Source organism: Carassius gibelio, chromosome B3 (genome assembly GCF_023724105.1).
Source record: "Carassius gibelio isolate Cgi1373 ecotype wild population from Czech Republic chromosome B3, carGib1.2-hapl.c, whole genome shotgun sequence".
In the NCBI taxonomy this organism is placed as follows: Eukaryota; Metazoa; Chordata; class Actinopteri; order Cypriniformes; family Cyprinidae; genus Carassius; species Carassius gibelio.
In genome coordinates, this window is record NC_068398.1 from 7,626,269 (window position 1) to 7,647,073 (window position 20,805).

General features: G+C 36.1%; 2 protein-coding genes across 4 annotated transcripts; one reads left to right on the plus strand and one right to left on the minus strand.

Moving 5' to 3' along the window:
- The first annotated feature begins 296 nt into the window (after positions 1-296).
- On the plus strand, positions 297-9,430 carry hmox2b (heme oxygenase 2b). Of its 2 annotated transcripts, XM_052551569.1 has the most exons (7): positions 297-523; positions 831-872; positions 2,242-2,354; positions 2,463-2,580; positions 3,760-4,251; positions 5,846-5,975; positions 6,773-9,430. In XM_052551569.1, the coding sequence occupies exons 3-7, from the start codon at positions 2,275-2,277 to the stop codon at positions 6,898-6,900; spliced, it is 948 nt and encodes a 315-aa protein (XP_052407529.1). In that variant the 5' UTR covers positions 297-523; positions 831-872; positions 2,242-2,274; the 3' UTR covers positions 6,901-9,430. The 2 variants fall into 2 exon arrangements, with proteins under 2 accessions (XP_052407529.1, XP_052407528.1); XM_052551568.1 differs by lacking the exons at positions 297-523; positions 831-872 and having other exon boundaries at positions 2,044-2,354.
- A 942-nt stretch (positions 9,431-10,372) lies between these two features.
- On the minus strand, positions 10,373-17,615 carry dnaja3a (DnaJ heat shock protein family (Hsp40) member A3a). 2 transcript variants are annotated; one of them, XM_052551566.1, is made up of 12 exons: positions 17,397-17,615; positions 16,634-16,770; positions 15,751-15,834; positions 15,467-15,673; positions 14,529-14,681; positions 14,306-14,453; positions 14,168-14,232; positions 12,884-13,012; positions 11,950-12,065; positions 11,774-11,871; positions 11,578-11,680; positions 10,373-10,905 (listed from the first exon to the last, which is right to left on the minus strand). In XM_052551566.1, the coding sequence occupies exons 1-11, from the start codon at positions 17,560-17,562 to the stop codon at positions 11,592-11,594; spliced, it is 1,392 nt and encodes a 463-aa protein (XP_052407526.1). In that variant the 5' UTR covers positions 17,563-17,615; the 3' UTR covers positions 10,373-10,905; positions 11,578-11,591. The 2 variants fall into 2 exon arrangements, with proteins under 2 accessions (XP_052407526.1, XP_052407527.1); XM_052551567.1 differs by lacking the exon at positions 11,578-11,680 and having other exon boundaries at positions 17,397-17,614.
- Between the last annotated feature and the right edge of the window lie 3,190 nt (positions 17,616-20,805).

A 20,805-nucleotide genomic window follows, 5' to 3' on the forward strand; every position in this document is an offset into this window, starting at 1 on the left:
AAGGACGCATCCTCATCCTCAGTCTGCAGGGGTCTTTGTTTAGGTCTGTTCATGAACACAATTGCCCCATGTGTAGGTCAGCTACATCAGAACCATGAGTTGTGCAAAGTTGAATATAGCATCTCTAAACAAACGTAGCTTGGAAAAGCCCTCTGCTCAAAGGGAAATATACTGTAATATACTAAATCTTCGAAGTGACGACCTATTGTACCAAGAAAGTTGACTGCACTCTCGGATTCACATTAAACTGTTTCTCACACACGCACAAAAAAATGGTTGAATTTAATGGTCGCTGCGCCTTTAAGCGCCAGCTCCGACAGACACGTGGTTTCATCCGGCAGCTTCCTGCTTTCTGAGTTCATAACGGAGATCCTGATCTCCGCAGACAAAAGAAACGAGAATCCGACTTCTGATCATTTCTCTAATCAGTTACCAGTCTGTTATCATTCCTACAGCCTGATCGGCCCAGTTAGTATTATCATTATTATCTGATCTGACGCAGGACTCGCTGAAGAGCTGGATCGTAAGTATTAGTTTCAGTTCTCCAGTATGCAAATGAGGGCGCATACTTGTGCTACGTGCCTGCTAGTGGGTTACACTGAGGATGCCTAACGTCAGCACTAGTTCACTTGTATAGTGACAGCTGATTATTTTTATCTGCTTGTGCATTTAAATGGATGCTGATCACAGGACAGAGAGATTGGGTGGCATGTTCTCTGGCAAACACCAGAACGCTCGTGACTGCTCTTTTGTTGAGACTGCACACATCTGTGTTTTCATTTTCCCTGCAAACAAACGCTGTGTGTGTGTGTGTGTGTGTGTGTCCTCAGGAACATCTCTTACCATCATCTGTAGCAGGTTCAGTCACTGAGGTAAGAGGTTGTGTTGTTTACAGTGAATTATGTCTTCTTCACAAACTTTGGAGACTTTAAATGAGTTTAGAGCTGTTCTTATCACATTTCTATAATAACACTGAAAACATGAGATGTTCTTTCAGGAGGTCATTCCTCAAATATAATCAAATAGATTAGAGAAGTGTTTTTACTTAATGAAAAGGATGAATTAGTTTTCTAATGTTGATCTGAAATTTGACTAGATAAATATTGGTAGAGAGATAGATGATAGTTATTTTTACTATTATTCATTTACTATTATTTTATTATTTCGAATTAGCTTTTGTTTAATTTTTTTTTTTTAAGATTAAGTTTTAGTCATTTTATGTGCTTTTGTCATTTTTTATTTAAATATTTTCTATAAATTGTCAATTGTCATTTTTAAATTTTTCGATTGATCTTTAATTTTGGATTTTTTTTTTTTTTTTTTTTACAATATTTTATTTAATTCATCTTTAAAATACTTTTAGTATTTCTACCTAAACTTAAGTTATTTGCCAAGGCAACATTTTCAGGTATTTATTTATTTAATTTAATTTTTTTCTTTTTTAGTTAATATCACAGAATAGATAGATGGATGGATGGATGGATGGATGGATAGATAGATTAAAACGATGGATGGATGGATAGATTAAAACGATGGATGGATGGATGGATGGATAGAAAGATAGATTAAAATGATAGATAGATAGATAGATAGATAGATAGATAGATAGATAGATAGATAGATAGATAGATTGATTAAAACAATGGATGGATGGATGGATAGATTAAAACAATGGATGGATGGATGGATGGATCGATAGATAGATAGATTAAAATAATGGATGGATGGATGGATAGATAGATAGATAGATAGATAGATAGATAGATAGATAGATAGATTGATTGATTAAAACAATGGATGGATTGATGGATGGATAGATTAAAATGATGGATGGATGGATTAAAATGATGGATAGATAGATAGATAGATAGATAGATAGATAGATAGATAGATAGATAGATATATTGATGGATGGATGGATGGATGGATGGATGGATAGATTAAATGATGGATGGATGGATGGATGGATGGATGGATTGATTGATTGATTGATTAAAACGATGGATGGATGGATGGATAGATTAAAATGATGGATGGATGGATAGATTAAAATGATGGATGGATTGATTGATTGATTGATTGATTAAAACGATGGATGGATGGATGGATGGATGGATGGATAGATAGACAGACAATAGATCAAATAGGCAAATGTCTTTATAAATGAGTTGTAATCTGTGTTGGAGATGGCAGGGACGTGTTGTGTGTAGATATCAGGAAGATGATCTGTGTGTGTCACAGGAAGTGTGTTTCAGATCCACACCAGACGCTGGGATGAGTGCTGCGAGGACAGAAGATGCTGCTGCTAACGGAGGAGGAGGAGTGTGTCCGGAGGGAGGCGTCACCGTCCTCAGGTGCACCACACACTCCAGAAACACAAACTCAAGAGAAACCAATATATAACTTCAGAAAATAAAATAACATTTCATTGCCGACCCCTGAATGTGGTCTGATCCCTACAGGCCTACAGATCTCTCAGAGATGTTGGCGGCAGGAACCAAAGAAGTTCACGAGAAGGCCGAAAACACAGAGTTCGTCAAAGACTTCCTAAAGGGACGCATCCGCAAAGAGCTCTTTAAGGTACATGGATATTAAAGACCATTTGGAAATCATATTCACATAGGGCTGGGACGATAAATCGATGCTTAGATTTTCAGAATGCATGGCGATTCCTTTTGAATCGATTCTGAGCTTAATTTAAACAGCAGATGGCGCTCTAATCTAGTTTTGATCTGCACACTCAAATGCTCATGAAGAAGAGTGCTAAAGAGCGCTTGTGCGTTCGGCTGAGTCATTTCACTTCATCTTAGAATGCTTTTGTGATGCAAGATTAATGTAAACAGCCCACTGTGAACACCTTTGTAATCCGCTTCAACCTTTTTAAATTTTATGGATGATTATTTTAGGTTCAAGTGTGTGTAATGATTTGGAAACGAGCAGAGTACGGGTGTTTCTAAAGCATGCAGTGCCATCTGCTGTTCAAAACTACGCTCAGAATCGATTCAAGAAAGAATCGCGATGCATTCGGAAAATCTCAGAATCGATTCGCGATGCATCGATTTATTTTCCCAGCCCTACATTCACAACCCATTTCACTTTCATAATGTACTGGGACCTGATGTATTACTTTTTATTTATTTATTACTATCATATTAAACTTTGGCATGTATTACTTTTGATACAAATCCCTTATGCTTATAATGATAGAATTTGACTAATTCGCGTCCACATATCCAGGGTTATTATTATTATTAACAACTAAAAATAAAACAATAAAATAAAACATTTAATTACCGGAAATAAAATGTGAACTGAAACAATAAAATAATAAATATAATATATAATATCCTCTTTTATTTTTATGTTTAATATTTAATCTAGTTGGCGAGACAGTTTCTCAATTTGAAATACTAAAATAATTACAATTGAAACAAAACATTTTTTTAATAAATATATAATTATTATTATATTAAATATTATTTATATACTATTATAATATTTAAAACATTTTATTATTTTATTTTTATTTTACATTTAGTTTCATTTTATTATTATTATTTTATTTTTTTCCTTAAATATTTCTATTCAGCTATAATTATATTTCCTTTTTTTTTTTTTTTTGGTTGTTTGCCAAGGCAACATTTTTCTTTAACATCAAATATTTCAATTAGATTTTTCTTTATTTCAGCTAAAGTAAAACAAAGAAACTGGTTTAGTGTGACGTGATTGTGATCTGTAGCTGTGTGTTTGTGTCGTCAGCTCGGTCACGTGGCTCTATACTTCACGTACTCGGCTATAGAAGAGGAGATGGAGAGAAACAAGGAGCATCCTGATTTGGCGGCGCTCTACTTCCCCCATGAGCTGCACCGGCGGGACGCTCTGGCTCGAGATCTGCAGTACTTCTACGGCGAGGACTGGCAGGACCAGATCAGCATCTCTCCCGCCACTCAGCGCTACGTGGAGCGCATCCATCAGATCGGCCGGGACCAGCCCGCGCTCCTGGTGGCTCACGCTTACACCCGCTACATGGGCGACCTCTCGGGCGGCCAGGTGCTGAGGAAGGTGGCCCAGCGCGCCATGAAGCTGCCGCCCACAGGAGAAGGCCTGAACTTCTACCAGTTCGACGGCATCCACAGCGCCAAGGCCTTCAAACAGCTGTACCGCAGCCGGATGAACGAGCTGGAGCTGGACTCGCTCACCAAGCAGAAGATCGTGGACGAAGCCGTCCTGGCCTTCCAGTTCAACATGGAGGTGAGCGCTGCTGGAAAATACCCTAGTGTTTCAGTTACCATTGAAAGGGTTCTTTTTTTAGCATTTCCTGTGGTCGACTTATCATGTCTAGGAAGTGTGGTTTTGCACCATAAATGTTTAATTTAGTTGTTAATGTAATTTAGTTCATGATTGTGTTCCTAGATTATCAATTCCATTTCAAAATTAAATAGACGTGCATAAATATAAATATTTTATGAATTATTTATTTATTGTGTGTGTATATATTAAGTCATTGTCATCATTGTTAAAGCCAAGAGCACAAAGAACGATAACTATAAAGATAGCAATACAAATATAGTTTTAAAAATCGTTAAAAAAAGAGTCCACGCTACAGCTGTAAAAACGATAAAGATACAGAGAAACAATATCATTGGAATTATGATTTTCTCCTGCTGAAGAACGATGACAACATTGACAGCCAATCAGAATCCGTCCTGCTCTAACGAGCTCCAGAATTTAAAGCGGCAGACGCAGATGAAACGCTAACATTGTTATCTTTATAGTTAACACTCTTGCTGTGAACGGGGGTTTAGAATGTTTTGGTAATGTTTAATCAAAATGCTCACTTTTTTATTTTGAAATTAAATTTACATATGTTAATTAATTAATTATGTAGATATGCAATTAAATAGACATTAAACCTTTTTTATTTATTTTTTACGAACAATTTTGTTTAAAATTTTACTTCGCTTTTTTTATTAAATGGACATGTGCACATATATAAATATAAATGTATAAAATTGTTATTATTATAATTTTTAAATATAATATTTACATTTATTTCAACATTTAAATTTTCAGATTTGAGATTTAAAAGACAATTAATATTAATGTTTTTTTTTTTTTTATTATTTGTATCTAATTTTTTTTTTCAAACATTTACAATGTATTGGTAATTTATTTACCTATTTGTTATTTACCTACATTTATTTATTTTTCACACTTCCATTTAATCTATTATTATATAATTACTTTTTAAAATACATTTAAAACTTACATTGTATTTAATTTAGTGTTAAAATATTGATTAAAATGTTATTTTTAATTTATTTGATTAGATTTTTTTTATATTTTTCTTTTTGATTTGATTGTGACTCAGATCATTATATCTGCACTTACTCTGAGGTTTTCCACTAACCGTGAATGAATGAAAGCACTGATAATTGCTCTCTCTGTCATGACCTGGAGTCTCTCTGTTAGACTGATCGGTTCGGCTGAGCCCGCTGTCACTGTATTAATATCATTCTCTCTCCAGTGAGCGTGTAATTAAAGATGAGTGTCTCTCCGCTCTGTGTGGCTGGAGTTTCATCCGTCAGCAGATGGAGGCTTTGTCCTCAAAGTAGATTACAGATGAGCGCTGAAATTAAATGGACAAAACTGGGTCAAAACAGTGTCTCAGGTTTTGCCAGCATCCTTTATCAAAGTGTCTGACTGTTTGCAGTGAGATGTAATTGAATCTGTTTATGTAACGCACATGACAACAAGCTTTTCATGAAATGCGTGTCATTTCCTCATTGCCTGCTCAATGTTTCCCGTCATCTCTTACAGTAAACCTTCTTTTGTGTTGCTGCAGATTTTCGGAGAACTAGAGGAGGTTGGAAAAACCCTTCAGGACGATGTTTTGGATGCGGCTCCTGTTCATGGGGCTCATGGAGAGATGCAAGGAGACATCAGCCAGTGTCCGTATTATGCGGCCAAAATGGGTAAACATGACCAGATCATTTAATCCATACCTTAATTACGCCTTAAACCAGGGGTCCACAAACTTTTATTTTGTCAGCATTTATTTATTTTGAATTGAAATTGAATAGATATATAAATATACGTATATTAAATTATGTATTGCATTATTTCTGTATTATTTATTTTCCATATTTTCATTTTTATTGCCAAAAAACAAAAAAACTGAATTTATTTTATTGTTTTATATATAATTTATATATAATTAAATTAATATTTTAATAATTTAATTGAACATTTTCATATTCATGGTTATCTTGCAATAGTTAATGATCACATGACATACAAGTAAACCAATAAAATATTTGATCTTTAGTTTTAGTAAGCGTTTTGTTTGATTGGTTTTATGTCTTATGTTATGTTTAAATTAAATTATTATTAACATTACTATTATTTATTTTACCTCTGATTATATAATTAAGACAGACATGTATTAATCTTGTATATTAAAATTGTATTGCAAAAAAAATAATAATTTGATCATAGTAATTTTAGGCTTTTATTTTGGTGGAAAATATCTATATACTTAAGTACTCATTATATACTTATTTAAATTGCAGCCTTTGATTTTATAATTGCACTAAGTTATATCACCGTTAAACTTTTATTTTGATTACTCATGGAGTCCTATTTATCTATTTTAATTTAAAATATATTAATTTTTAGTTTTTCATCAATTCACAAACCCCCTACAGTTCCTCAGTTTGGGAAACCCTGCATTAAACTTAAGAAATGACACTTTGTATTTTTTCTATTTCAGCTGCCAGCGGTGGATCGTCATACATCTGTCATCTGGCCATGACTGTGCTTAAACATCCCTCCGGTCAAGTCCTATTGGCTGCCTGGATCGCTGCTCTCGCCGGATTGGCTGCGTGGTACCTCATGTGATCCAATGAGAAGAGAAAGGGCTCAGATAATAGATGAGAACATGGTTTGTTCTGCTTTAAAGTTGTAAGGCATTCCAATGCATTTCCCTCTTAGTGCATCCCATTTGCCCCCTCATTACTGGGTAAATGTGACTTAATCTTAATGTATGAACATAGACTGTTTAAACGCAGGATAGCATAGTTTGAGCATAGTGTTTTATTGTGATAGGTGTTACTCTTGCACCTGTCAGTGTTGATGAAGTTAAAGGAACAGATCTCCCAAAAATGAAACTTTGATGAACATGTCCTCATCTTGAGGCAATCCAAGAGGATGATTGTTTCTTCACGTGAACAGATTTTCAGAAATGCAGCTTTTCATCACTTGCTCACCAATGAATCCTCTGTAGTGAATGGGTGCCGTCAGAATGAGAGTCCAAACAGCTGATACAAATTCATCCTCTATCCACTGCTGAACAACTGTTTAGACTCTCATTCTGACGGCACCCATTCACTCCAGAGCATCCGCTGCTGAACAACTGTTTAGACTCTCATTCTGACGGCACCCATTCACTCCAGAGCATCCGATGCTGAACAACTGTTTAGACTCTCATTCTGACGGCACCCATTCACTCCAGAGCATCCGATGCTGAACAACTGTTTAGACTCTCATTCTGATGGCACCCATTCTCTCCAGAGTATCCGCTGCTGAACAAGTGAAGTAATGATACATTTCTGCAAATCTGTTTAAATGAAACCAACTCATCTACATCTTGGATCGCCTGAGGGTGAGTAAATTAAAATGTTCGGGTGAACCCCTTCAAGGCTGAAGAAGAGCTGCGGAAATATGCAGAGAGTATTTTTATAGTTTTATCGCTTATGGGCCGAAACATACTCTTCACAAGTACATGAATGTATACGCTTCTGGCTACGCAAGCTTGATTTCATAGGTCTTCGTAATTGTTGCATTATCATGCATCACCATAAGGGGTGCTATAGATGGCATTTGTGGAAATTGATGACTACTACAGTCAGTTTCTCATGTTGAGGAAACTCTATCGCCCCCTTAAGGTTTGGTTTTGTTACATGTTCAGAGTATGTCTATACAGAAAAGTACATGATTCCATTGGCACATTTATCAAGCTTGCTTTCAAACAAGATATGCTATGCATCCATGCAGCATTTACACAGAAGAGCAGTGCTTCTGCAGGCCAGGCTACTGAGACGCTGCGTTAAGAAATGACTGGCACAACGGTTCATGAAGAAAAGCCTTTCTGAAGAGGTTTAGAAGGTAAAGGATGGGAGAATTGCACATTAAGGTCGTGTTTGTCTCATCACACATGATCTGTTACAGACTTGGCATTCAGGGTTATTCTAAACAGACGGTTGAAGCACAAGATTTCTGGATTTTAGATTCACTGAATCAAGATGAACTGTTTCACATGGAAGCCTGTTTCCACCACTGAATAAAAAATAAAGCTGCAATTGCAAGTTATAAAGAATTGCGGAATATAACGTTTTTTTTTTCTCGCGGTTCTACGTTTTGTCTCGCAAAAGGGAGTTTATATCTCTCAATTCTGACTTCTTTTCTCAAGAATAGTGAAAAAAACAATTGTTGCAATTTTGAGTTTCTATCACGCAATTCTAAAATAATAATAAAAAGATTTGCGAGGTTTTTATTTGTATTTTTTTCAGTGGTGGAAACAGGTTTCTGTATTTTTTTTTTTTATAGTGTTTGCCCAGAAATTAGTTTTTAAATGGCCGATGATGAAGCAATTTAAACAAGGGAACAATGCTGAATTAGTATACTGTTTTTGTACAAGCTAGAATACATTTTTATTTTTTCTTTAGGTGATTCATTCATCTGACTTGGCGATAACTATAATATTAACATTTCTGGATGCAATAATTTCATGAAAAGGAGACATTAATGGTTTTGTTCCCTTTGATGTTATGTATTAACACACTAACATGTGCAATGTTGACAAAGGCACTGTGACACGATGCATTTGAAAAGGATTGTGGGGGTTTGTGTATCCGTCCTTATTTACTGATGCATGTGTTTAACTAATGGTATTTTTTTCAGAAAGGCATGTATGATTTAGTTTATATAACAACTAACACAATCACATCATTTTACTGATGAAAACTGTTCTTGAAGAGTGTTAAATGTAATACCAAATCCTGAGGGACCGAACCTGGACGGCTTTGTGCAGGACTTGGACTTTCTGAACCAAAGGAAATGTTACTTTACTAAAAAGATTATAAAATAGACCCCCACTGTATGGAAGAATTAGCATACATGGTTGTGTTTGGGTTGTATGCATATTTTGTGTTTTGAGTTACTGACAGCTTTTAGTTTATTTTTTTTAAGCACATTGAGAGGAATAGTGTTGATATACAGTACAGTGTTTTAGACTAAATTTCCTTAGTGTTATATTAATTTGAAGGTTTAGAAGAGGTTTTTATTTTTATTCTTTTATCAGATGTTGGTTTATTTTTTCCTCCAGCTCTGTGTTCACTGTAATAAGTAATAAATTCACAAGTGTGCTGCATTCACTGGTTTGGTCATATTTATTTTTTAACCTGCAGAAATTTCAGAAAATCATTTTGGACTCCGTGTACAAAGCCCTTTAAGCTCTATGCACCATGTGTCATCTTGACATTTCTTAAAATGTATTAGTTAAAACCTGTAGCTTGTAGCTATTGTGACTAAAACATGCATTAAAATGTTGTATATATATATATAAAAAGCACTGTATAACATAATCATAATAAAAAAAGAAATTAACCTTAAGTAAATTATAGTTAAAAAGCTGTTGGATACCTCTCGTTGAACGGTTTTAACGAGTAAAGAGTTTGTTGTTCGTAGTGGTCATGAAAGGAATTACAGTTTTGGACAAGTAATTTTTATCGAACACCTCATATTAAATGCTCAATTTTAAGGCTCTTAGCTTTACTTTTATACGTTTACTGTTTATATGAGTCCTCACTAAGACTCCCATAGTGTGTTAGTATAAAGACGATTGTGTGTTATTTCTTACAAACTAAAGGATGAGTTACAATGGTTTTCTATGACAAAGTAAATAGCCTACAAGTTAGGAAATGCACACTTTAAAAGCTTTTTTTTTTTTTTTTTGATTCTGGATGCGGTTAACATTACAACTGAACTTGCTATGATTACCTTTTATTATTATTTTACTTTCTATATAACGTTAAGGTAGCAGTCCTACTATGAATACTGCCAATTTTCTTCTATAGCAAACACATAACTTGTGCGAAAAAGCGATTTAGACTGATTATGGAGAGTAGTTTTTAACCTGTTATTTGGTTAATCTTAAAGCTGCGGTAGGTAACTTTTGATAAATATGTAAAAAATATATATTTACAAAAGTTACCTACTGCAGTTTTAAGTGTAAAATTCATTGTTCTAAAGCAAAAACTGTTTATTTTCCGTGAATAGTTAAAATGCACACACCATATATTCAACAAAGTCATTTACAGTTGCCACAGAGAGATTTTATTCATATTAGCATATTTATCTCTACAACAACACATTAAAAGGATCTTAATATCAACAGCTGTCTATGTACACTGCTAATCAAGCAGAAGAATGTAACGTTCAGTGAAGTGTCAGCACATTGGCCTTCATTAATCTGAAATGATATTGTTACTGAAGAGAAGATTTCCCCTCTGTTACTGAATCGCTTCAAAACATCAGAAAAGGAAAGACCTGACCATGTGAAACCATAACGTAAAATTACAGACCAAAGACAAAGTTCACGTAGGCTCTAAGGCTGATATCACAATGTTTCAGGTAAAGACAGTGCGTGTGCGCAGATCATATTCCTCCGGGATCTGGAGGGATCTTCTCTTAGAAGTCAAAAACGCATCCACAGCTCTTCATTATCTGTAGTTTCTGAGGAGCGTTGAAGTCAGGCAGAAGACTCGTTTCCCTCTCTTCTGTGTCCATCAGGTTCACTGTGAATCTGTTCTCCACTAGAGTCTCAGTTTCCAGTCGATCTTTTACCTGGAGAAACAAACAAATACAAGAATGAATCGGTCAGATCCAGTAGGGTTTCACAATCTATTGAATGCCACAGAGTAAGAGATCCCAATCCTAAAATTTAACAGGTGTTTATTTTACCCAATTTATACTTTGCAAAATTGTTAAAATGTTAAAATATTTAGTTTATAATATTAATATTTGACAACCTTTATAGTACAGTATTTACTCGTTTAATATATTTTGTTTACTTGTTTTATTTGCTTTATTCGTGATTGGTTTTAATCTAATGTTTATTTACTTTAATTTCTGTTATTTACACACACATATATATACATACACACAAACACATATATATATATATATATATATATATACACACACACACATATACATATATACACACATATATATATACACATATACGCGCGCGCGTGTGTGTGTGTGTGTATATATATATATATATATATATATACACGTCTAAACGTGTATCTATATCTCATTATATATATATATATATATATATATATATATATATATATATATAAAATGTGTAATTATGTTAAGGCACTGAATTCACAAACAGCCACAAACCAGGTACTGAACCTCTAAAATAGCGCTTTATTCAGGTTTTCCCAATCCTTACAATCATTCACATGATTTCAGGGAGTTGTATCTTAAAACTAATCATCCTACCTGGTTTGTGGCTGTCAGGTGGAGCTAAACATTTTCTTTAATTTGGAGAAAAGGCCTTGGTCTTTCTGTTTGTGCCCCGTGCCGGTGTGATCACTGGCCGCTCCTGGACAGAGACAGGTTGTGGTTTTAACATCAGCGCCTCTGATCCTTCAGTAGATGTGAGAGATGTACCGCACTGCTCCAGTGATGACTGTACCTGCGGAGGAGCTGCTCACTCCATTGACCGTTCCCTCCACGTCACTCTCGTCCTCCGCGAAACTCATCATGAGGGCTCGCTGCCGGTCTGTCAACATCCTGGACACAAGACACAGGGACGGATCAGCCCTCTTAACCTTAAACAGCAGCAGCACAAACCCATCTGTATAACCCTACTTTGGGATTTTGATCTTGACGTGGACGTAGTGGTCACCATAACCGTAGCCGCTGACCCGGGGAATACCTTTCCCAGAGAGACGGATCCTCTGGTCGTCCTGGACCCCAGATGGGATCTACAAGAGCATTCCCAGACTCAATAACTGTTTTAATATGCAGAACAATATCTAGAACTGAGGAGAAGTTCACTCAAAAAATCCAAGATGTAGATGAGTTAGTTTATTCATCAGAACAGATTTGGAGAAATGTAGCATTACATCACTTGTTCTGCAGTGAATGGGTGCCGTCAGAACGAGAGTCCAAACAGCTGATAAACACATCACATTAACACCACTTGGGTCCATCAGTGAATGTCTTGTGAAACTGCGTGCTTTTAAGAATTAAATCCATCGAGACGTTTGAACTTAAAACCATTTCCTTTGCCAAAATTTGAGTCTATAAACCATAATAACGTTTCTTCCAGAGAAAAGCCTTTCCATTGTTGTCCTCCCATATCAAAATCCACCAACATATTCATAACCGGTTTGGACCGTTTACACTTGTAAATAGAGCTCGATCTGTGCATATTTCTCTCCTGATTCAGACCAGATGACTTTTTCAATGGAGAAAGCAATATTTTGAATAGAGGACTCTATACGCAAAACATCCTTAATTTGCTTTTCACTTCACTAGATGTTAACTGATGGACTGGAGTGGTGTGGATTACTCGTGATGTTTTTATCAGCTGTTTGGACTCTCATTCTGACGGCACCCATTCACTACAGAGGATCCACTGACGAGCAATTGATGTAATCCTACATTCCTCAAATCTGTTCTGACCAAGAAACAAACTCATCTACATCTCGGACGAGCTGAGGGTGAGTACATCTTCACGAGTTAATTTTAGGTGAACTGCTTCTTTAATTAGACAGTATGGTTATGTTTAATGTTGCACCGAGAGATCGATGTTCTCGTAGAGTCCTTGTGCTCGGACCGTGCCGCCCAGTATGGCCTGAGCCACAGAGATCGTGACATCAGAGTGGATGTCAGCGCCGTCTCTCCTGAAGATCGGGCTCTTCTGGACCTGAAAGCATCAACACAGACAGTGAGTGTCCAATACACAAGCCAACATCTCTAATCCAGTACCTTAAACAGAGACAGAGAGCTCTGCCAGACACACCACACATCATTCAGATGGGCATAGACATGATATCTGAACTCTTCACCAATATTAGCTTCATTAACAGCATCAGTTGTCCCGATTATTTTAAAGGTATTAAACACTTTTCTGCTGTGAATTATAAATGTTAAGAAAAACTTTACTGGTGGCAAATAAAATAGTAAATAGGAGCTTTCATCTGATTATTATTAATAATTATAAAGAAATAAATCTGTCAAAACTGTATATTTTTAACACCAGTTATCAGCAAAGACGGAAAAAATTATTTTTATCAAAATTTATAAACACTACTGAGGAGTATTCATACATATAATTAAAAAATACATAAATATTAAAAAATATGTTCATGAAAATATGTAAACATCTATAAAATAAAATTAGATGTTTGTATATTAGGTTAAAGAAATGTATTATAATATAATAATATTATAACAAAAATCACATCATATCAAACTGTGTTTTTATTTTAGATTTTATTTTCCTTTAACGCCTTTAGGAAGATATCCCAGGTTCATCAAGTTCATCAAAGTTCTCCGTCCTCCATCACTTTAGTCAGCTCTGATGAAACTCCTCTCAGCTAGCACGTCTTTTCACCTGTCACCTGACCTGAATACTGAGTGCTGATTCGCTACAAGGGACTTATGGGCTTCTGTTCACAAACAAGGATTGCTCGTCGCCTTGAAAAGTGGACAATCCCGGCTTTTCTGACAAAACTTGTTTACATTTATGCATTTAGCTTTTATCCAAAGCGACTTACACTACAGTCAGGCGAACAATTTTCTCCTAACATGTGTTCCCTGGGATTCGAACCCACAACCTTGCGCTTGTTAACGCAATTTTTAGGGTTCAGATCTCGCTATTTTTTTTTTTTTTTTTTTAAGTGGCATTAATTGGTTTTTGTAAATAAACTATGTATGTATACACACAAACATTTTCAACATAGACTTTGTCTTTTGAACACAACTGTAACTATACACACTCTTATTTACTGCAGGGCTGTAGAATCATTGATTCTGATTGGCTGATTTAAATGTAACCTCTCGGTGTTGATGTACTCACTCTGAACGTGATGAAGATCTCTTTCTTCCCCACAGGCATTCGCACCGTCTGCCCGTCCTCGATTCCTGCACAACACAGTGAACAAACACTCACAGCTCCGTCCATTCCCCGAAGCCAGAAGAGGAGCGGCTAACTCACCAGCAGGCACAGGCACCGTGACGGTCCTCCTCTGTTTGGTCTGTCCCGTGCCCCGACACGCCGTGCAGGGCGAGGTGATGACCGAGCCCCTCCCGCCACAGCGCCGACAGGTGGAGCGCATCACGAAGGGCCCCGTGTTCACCGTCTCCTGCAGGGACGAACCACAGGTGCCCAGTCATCAGACACGTCTAGATGAGCGTGTGCGCTCCAGGGGGTCACTCACCATCCCCGTCCCGTTGCAGCTGCCGCAGTGCTGGACCTGTGACCCGGGCTCATGGCCTCTGCCACCACACCGCTGACACGTGTCCTCGAGGTGCACCGTCATCTCCTTGTGCACTCCTTTGGCAGCCTGAGCGAACGTGAGCTCCATCACATACTGTGAGCAGACAGAGCAGAGGGGTCACGCAGTGTCTAGGGCTCTACTGAATTTACTGAATAGCGCAGGATGTCATGGAAATAAACCAAGCAAGGCAAACCGTGATATAAAAGAGCATCAGTGATGATTCAATTCTTAAATATACAACATATAAATGATTAAAAAGGACTGTTATTTAAACATGTACTGCATTTGGTCACTGCAGCTGAATAAATCACAATGGCATCATGTCAAACACAGACAATCAGCAAAAATAATTTATAGTTAAAGGGACTTTTATTATGAAATGCTACTAATATAGTGTGCATTCATTAATAATATATTACGAAATGTATTTCTATTGTATAATAACATTGGATTTTCCTCAAAGAAATATTGATAAAAATATCAACTGTAATTATAATTAATATTGGTAGTGTATTATTATTTTGTGGAATATTAAGGGATTTTAAAAGCCAAGTTTTAATTTATACAGTTAGGTTCTGTTGCGTAGAACTTCAGTTGAAAGCTCAAAAAAGAAATAAATAATGCAATGTTTTATTGTAAATTAATAATTCAGTTAGACATATTGAATTGAATTAATATTGAATAAGACCATTAAAATGGAATCCAGAAAATAAATTGGGGGTAATAATGAAATTAATATATATATATATATTAATTTGGGGAGAAAATAAAGTGGCATTTGTAGAGAAAATTTTTTTTTGAGAAAATATAAAACTAAACTTTGTATAAAAAACTAAGTTTGGTAAAAAATAAAGCAAAATTGGGAGAGCACGTCTGACCTCTTGTGGCTGATCGAAGACGGCGTTGAAATCCCCAAAGCCTCGAGCTCCGGAGAACTCGCCAAAGATCTTGCGGAAAAGCTCCTCGGGGTCGATGCTGCTCCCTCGGCCCCAGTACTGCTGGTGTCCCGCGCCGGCCTGTCCCGCGTCAAACCCAGCGGAGCCGTACGTGTCGTACTGTTTCCTCTTCGCCTCGTCGCTGAGCACCTGAGGACAACACATTCGTTCGTTCATTAGTCCTCACCGATGCCAGAACACGCTTTCACAGAGCGAGCGCTTCAAACCTCATAGGCCTCAGCTAGCTGTGCAAACTTCTCCTTCGCCTGAGGGTCGTCTTTGTTAGTGTCGGGATGATACTTCTTCGCCATCTGAACGAAGGAAGAGAACAGATATACAAGCTGTCAACTGATGAAAAAATGAGACTGCAAATAGCCATCATCACACTCTTTACTTAAAATTCATCTGAGAATAGAAACCTGCTGTTTATTATGTGTGATGCTTTAGTTTGCATGCAGTGAAAAAATAAAACATTTATAATATCAGAAAATAATATACAATTTTTAATATATGTAAAATTAGATTGTTACAAATAGATTTAGTGGTATTAATAAATATCTAAATGATAAGCATAATATTGTATACATAGAATATTATTTATGTTTTATATTACCGGCAAATAATATTCTACATCTTTCATACAATCAATTATTATTAATCTTTATTATATTATAAAATAAACCCCAAACATTTAGGGGAAACCTATATTTGCAAAACAATTTGGGATATTTCTGAGCTGGCAAACGTACATACATTTAAGATGAGATTTATTTAATCCTTGGTTTGCTTCGTTTATTAATGATTTGTGCAGAATATTCTTTTCTTATATATAAACTATCATCTCGAGCACAACACTCATTGTAAGACTATTTTTGATTAATATTTAAGGGCCATTTTTATCGGTTTACGGTTTTATTTATAAATAAAGAAAAAAAGAAAAAGACCTATAACAGCAAAACAATGCAGTATAAAATGACAAAACATTAAACATGCTCCACTGCTAGTATTGGTGTAATTACACTTCTAACTCAAATCATAGATAGTAAAACACAGCATGTTTGTGACAACTAGCCCCGGTCTGTATTCACAATAAGACGACAGGTGTCTTACCTGGTAATAAGCTTTCTTAATCTCCTTCTGCGTGGCTGAGCGTGGGACTCCTAGGATCTGGTAGAAGTCCTGTTTTCTGGCAGGACAGCTGGTGTGAAACGACATCTTACACACCACACGAGAACAAGGGCTCAGCGCTGCGACACACACACCATCATCACAATTATTAACCGCAGGGTTACGACCAAAATCCCACTGTTAGGCCTACTAAAAAATACCACAGTGGCACCACGGTACAATAATGCCATTAGATGGTAATACCACGGTACCTTAATTTGGTGAATGTTAAAAAAACATGACATTATTATGACTTTACTTTATTTCTTCACAACAGGACTATTAAAGTGTGTTTCTGTATCTAGCTGGCTGTCACTGCTGAACTTCAAGGTCAGAGAAGTTTCTGGAAACTGAGCTGAAGCAGGCGAGAGCTTTCTCCTCTGATCCATCCACATCCACGCACACGCACACACTATTGTTTATTAGACAGCTCTTGATCAAACTGATCACGTGCGCTTGTGTTGTTGATTGAGAGCTGAGTGCAATAACTGTGTTTGCTTTCTGACCTAACGTGAACGTCACATGGCTGCATCATCATGTCATCTGTCAAATGAAGCTGAATGTATGTCAGATCTGATTTATAACGGCATGTGTTAAACTCGGAGTTAGCAGTGTGTGTGTGTGTGTGTGTGTGTGTGTGTGTGTGTGTGTGTGTGTGTGTGTGAGTGTGTGTGTGTGTTATGATGCTCGGGCCTCTGTCTCTCACCCGTTGTGCCTCTCAGTGTCACCGCGGTCCACACCCGGCGGCCCGACAGCTTCGAGAGGCTCTGGACAGCGCTGGACAGGAGAGGAGGGCATGCCCGTCTGTGACCGGAGGAGGACAGAACCGTCGCGATCCAGCGCGCGGAGCTGCGAGCCACGGTACACGCCATCTTCCCCACTCACTCGTTCACCTGACACCGACACGAGAGCGACTGCGCATGTGCGAGCGGCGCACGCAAGCGCTACTGTACTGATTGAGATTCTTGGTAAGCTTAGCCTGTCCTATCCAAGGGGCAAGGAACTCGACCGGAAGTTGAAGTCGGGTGGGGGCTGCCATCTTTTAGCAGAACTTCACTTGCGTTAGCATTCCCATTGACTCCCATTCATTTTGGCGTCACTTTGACAGCGAATAACTTTACATCTGAGGCGTTTAAAGACTCTGTTTGTCCATTATTTATTTCTAAAGATACACGACAAAGTATAAAGGGCTCCATTACCTTCTATGTTACATTATGGCCCCGTATAAACAGTTTTTGTAAAAAATAGGCTAACGATTGCGTCACAACCACTCGGCTCTCTGTCGCATTACCGTACAGACAGGAGGAGAAGCTCGCAGGCAATTAACTTAATATGGCGTACTGGCGTTACATTTTAAAATACTATACAAAATAATTAATCAGTATACTTACTCCTGCTCACTCACGACAAAGAACTCCCCGCTCAAGCTCACCGTCTCTGCAAGATTAACGATGGCAGTTTGCACGCACAGCTACTAGAAGATTTACATCTGGCACACAGGTTGCTGACGTCGTCAAGCTTCGTTTGAGTCTGCGCGTCAGAAACGGAAGTGCTAAAAAACGCTAAAACTGGGCTTCATTTGTCTCAATTGAGTTCCAATGGGGTCGCTGTGTTCATTTCTTTTACTGTCTATGGTCCTATCCAAGTAGCCCAGCACTCTGGGGTTACTCGTCCTATCCCGAAGCGTGTGAGCTGAAGAAGAGTGGACGGGCTCGTGAAGATGACGTCTATGTTGAGGAAGTCATCCCAAACAAAAAATAGTAAAATACCGTATACAATACAAAGCCAATATAATAAAAATTATAAAAATAATAAAATAAATAAATACATTTTTATATATTTAATTATTTTTATCCATATAATTATTATTTTTTTAATTTATATATTATTTATATATTACATAACTGGATCTCTGAGAAACTGAGAAATGTTGCATTGGCAATTGATTTACCTCGTACTTTTTGTTTAATAGTAATTTTATGTGCTTTAAAAAAATCTTTCTATTCATTTTTTTGTTTGTTTGTTTAATTCAGTTCTAACTCAGTAATTTTAGTACGTTAACTTATTGTCACAGCAGCGTTTCCCAGTGCATTGGTTTGCTTTAGCAGACTCTCCTGACATGCACACGTGTGTTATGCTCAGATTCCCAGCACTCTCATGCTTCTGTGTGTGTGTCCTCACTGACATAACATCGGAGAGTGTGTGAACTTGTGTTAAATGTTGATCTTCTGGATGTGGTGTGTGTGTGTATGTGTGTGTGTGCAGTACTGGAGCAGCGTGAGGATCAGATGCAGGGTTTGGCCTGGAAGGAGGACGGCTCTCTGCTGGCTTCATCCTTCAAAGGTCAAATCTCTACAGCACCAGCTCTTCTATTCACCCTTTTACAAATGGGTCACACGTCTGTTCTGATGGCTTGTAGACAGCCGGAAAAATCAGTGCTAAATGCAAAAAAATAAATTGCAGCTGTAATTGTGTGTGGGTAGAATTGCAAAACAGCTGTAAGAATGCTTATTGACTTACAAATGGAGACGTTTCTGATTTCAAAAGTGACCTTTTTATGACTGTTGTGAATATTTAGAATAGAGACAATTTATTATAGTATTTTTTGTGTGTCTTTGAAATGCTAATATAGTTTTCATGGTTATTTTGAATTTTTAGAACTTTATTTTAAAGTTTTGTTGATTTTGTTTATTTATGTAGTTTTTAATGTTTTATTTCAGTTTCAGTAGTTGAAGTACATCAAGAAAAATGTTTTTTGATTGGCAAATAAATAACAGATGATATAAAATATATATATATATATATATGATTTTTCCAAACTGATGAATTAAATATAATAAATAAAAATGGTTCACTATGGTTAAAATGTGTTATTTTAGTATTATTTGTACATAATCATTAGTTTTTATTGATATTTTGAATTAACTTCTATTTTTTTCTATTTATTTTATTTTATTCTTCGTTTTTTTTTTTCGTTTTTTTTTCTTTCAGTTTTTTTTCCTTTCATTTTTGTAAATTACTAACTTTGAGTTATATTTTTAATATAGTTCTATTTAGTTTCTATTTTATTTTTAGTCATTCTGGTTATTTGGAAATTAATTAATAAATGTTTGCAGTTAGTTGTTGAAGCAACATATGTACTTTTCTGGCCTTTTATGTTTTTTTCCGTTTTTTTTTTAATTATTTTATTGCAGCTTTTTTTTTTTTTTTTTACTGAATGAGAAACATTAAATAGTTTTACTTCAGTTAACAGTAACAACATGGCACACAACATATAAATCCAGATTACAATATACTTGAATTGATTTAATAGCAGTGCACATCAGAGCTGTTGTTCATCTTTTTTTCTTCTTGTGTTCCTGATGGTAATATATAATGTAAAATATTCAAAGTTACTGCCAGGAGGCACATTTACTTCTGCATATGATCTTTACAGGAGTTTCTGAAAGGGCTGCAGCACATTCTCACCAGGAGATGACGCCAGAGCGTGTGTTTTCACATCAAGATTGGCTTTATTAGTGAAACACACATGATCAGTGTGACAGGATTCTGTCAGTATCTGATTTGAGGAAGTTTATTACATCTGGCCGTTGAAAATCTGCACTTCAGTCGTTTGTTTCATGTTAATTGCACATCTTATTTCATTATGGAGGACAAACACTTCCCGTATGACATGCGTCTGTGACTCCTCTGAAACACTGAACCGCACACAGAAGACTTTCTGTTTTATTTTTGGACACAAAGGTTTGTGTTTGGCAGGAGCAGAGTTTTTATTGAGTTTATGGAAGGAGCTTTGTTAAATCAACCTACTCGGTTTAGTGATGAAAATGTACATTTGATGACGGTATTTTCCACTTTAATAAAAAGTCATCTTATAAAAAGGATAATAAATTAATAATTTTTTTAATGCAGGATATAAATAAACTAATAGAAAATGTTTAATATTTTAATATTAAAGTATATCAGTTTAAATGTTTTTACATTCTATTTATATATTTTTAAAGCTAAACATAATAAAAAAAATAATATACAATATTTAAAAAAGATTAATTAATGTAATATCAATAATTTAATACATATGAAATATTTTTATAGAAATTTATTATTTTAATTTA

Bases quoted from the DNA above. Each gene is read 5' to 3' on its own strand.
- hmox2b (XM_052551568.1), top strand. From the start codon at position 2,164: ATGAGTTGTAATCTGTGTTGGAGATGGCAGGGACGTGTTGTGTGTAGA. The intron at 2,581-3,759 runs GTACATGGATAT...TTGTGTCGTCAG, and splicing joins TCCGCAAAGAGCTCTTTAAG to CTCGGTCACGTGGCTCTATA. The intron at 4,252-5,845 runs GTGAGCGCTGCT...GTGTTGCTGCAG, and splicing joins CCTTCCAGTTCAACATGGAG to ATTTTCGGAGAACTAGAGGA.
- dnaja3a (XM_052551566.1), bottom strand. From the start codon at position 17,562: ATGGCGTGTACCGTGGCTCGCAGCTCCGCGCGCTGGATCGCGACGGTT. The intron at 15,674-15,750 runs GTTTGAAGCGCT...TGTTGTCCTCAG, and splicing joins AGCTAGCTGAGGCCTATGAG to GTGCTCAGCGACGAGGCGAA. The intron at 12,066-12,883 runs GTGCAACATTAA...ATGCTCTTGTAG, and splicing joins ACGAGAACATCGATCTCTCG to ATCCCATCTGGGGTCCAGGA.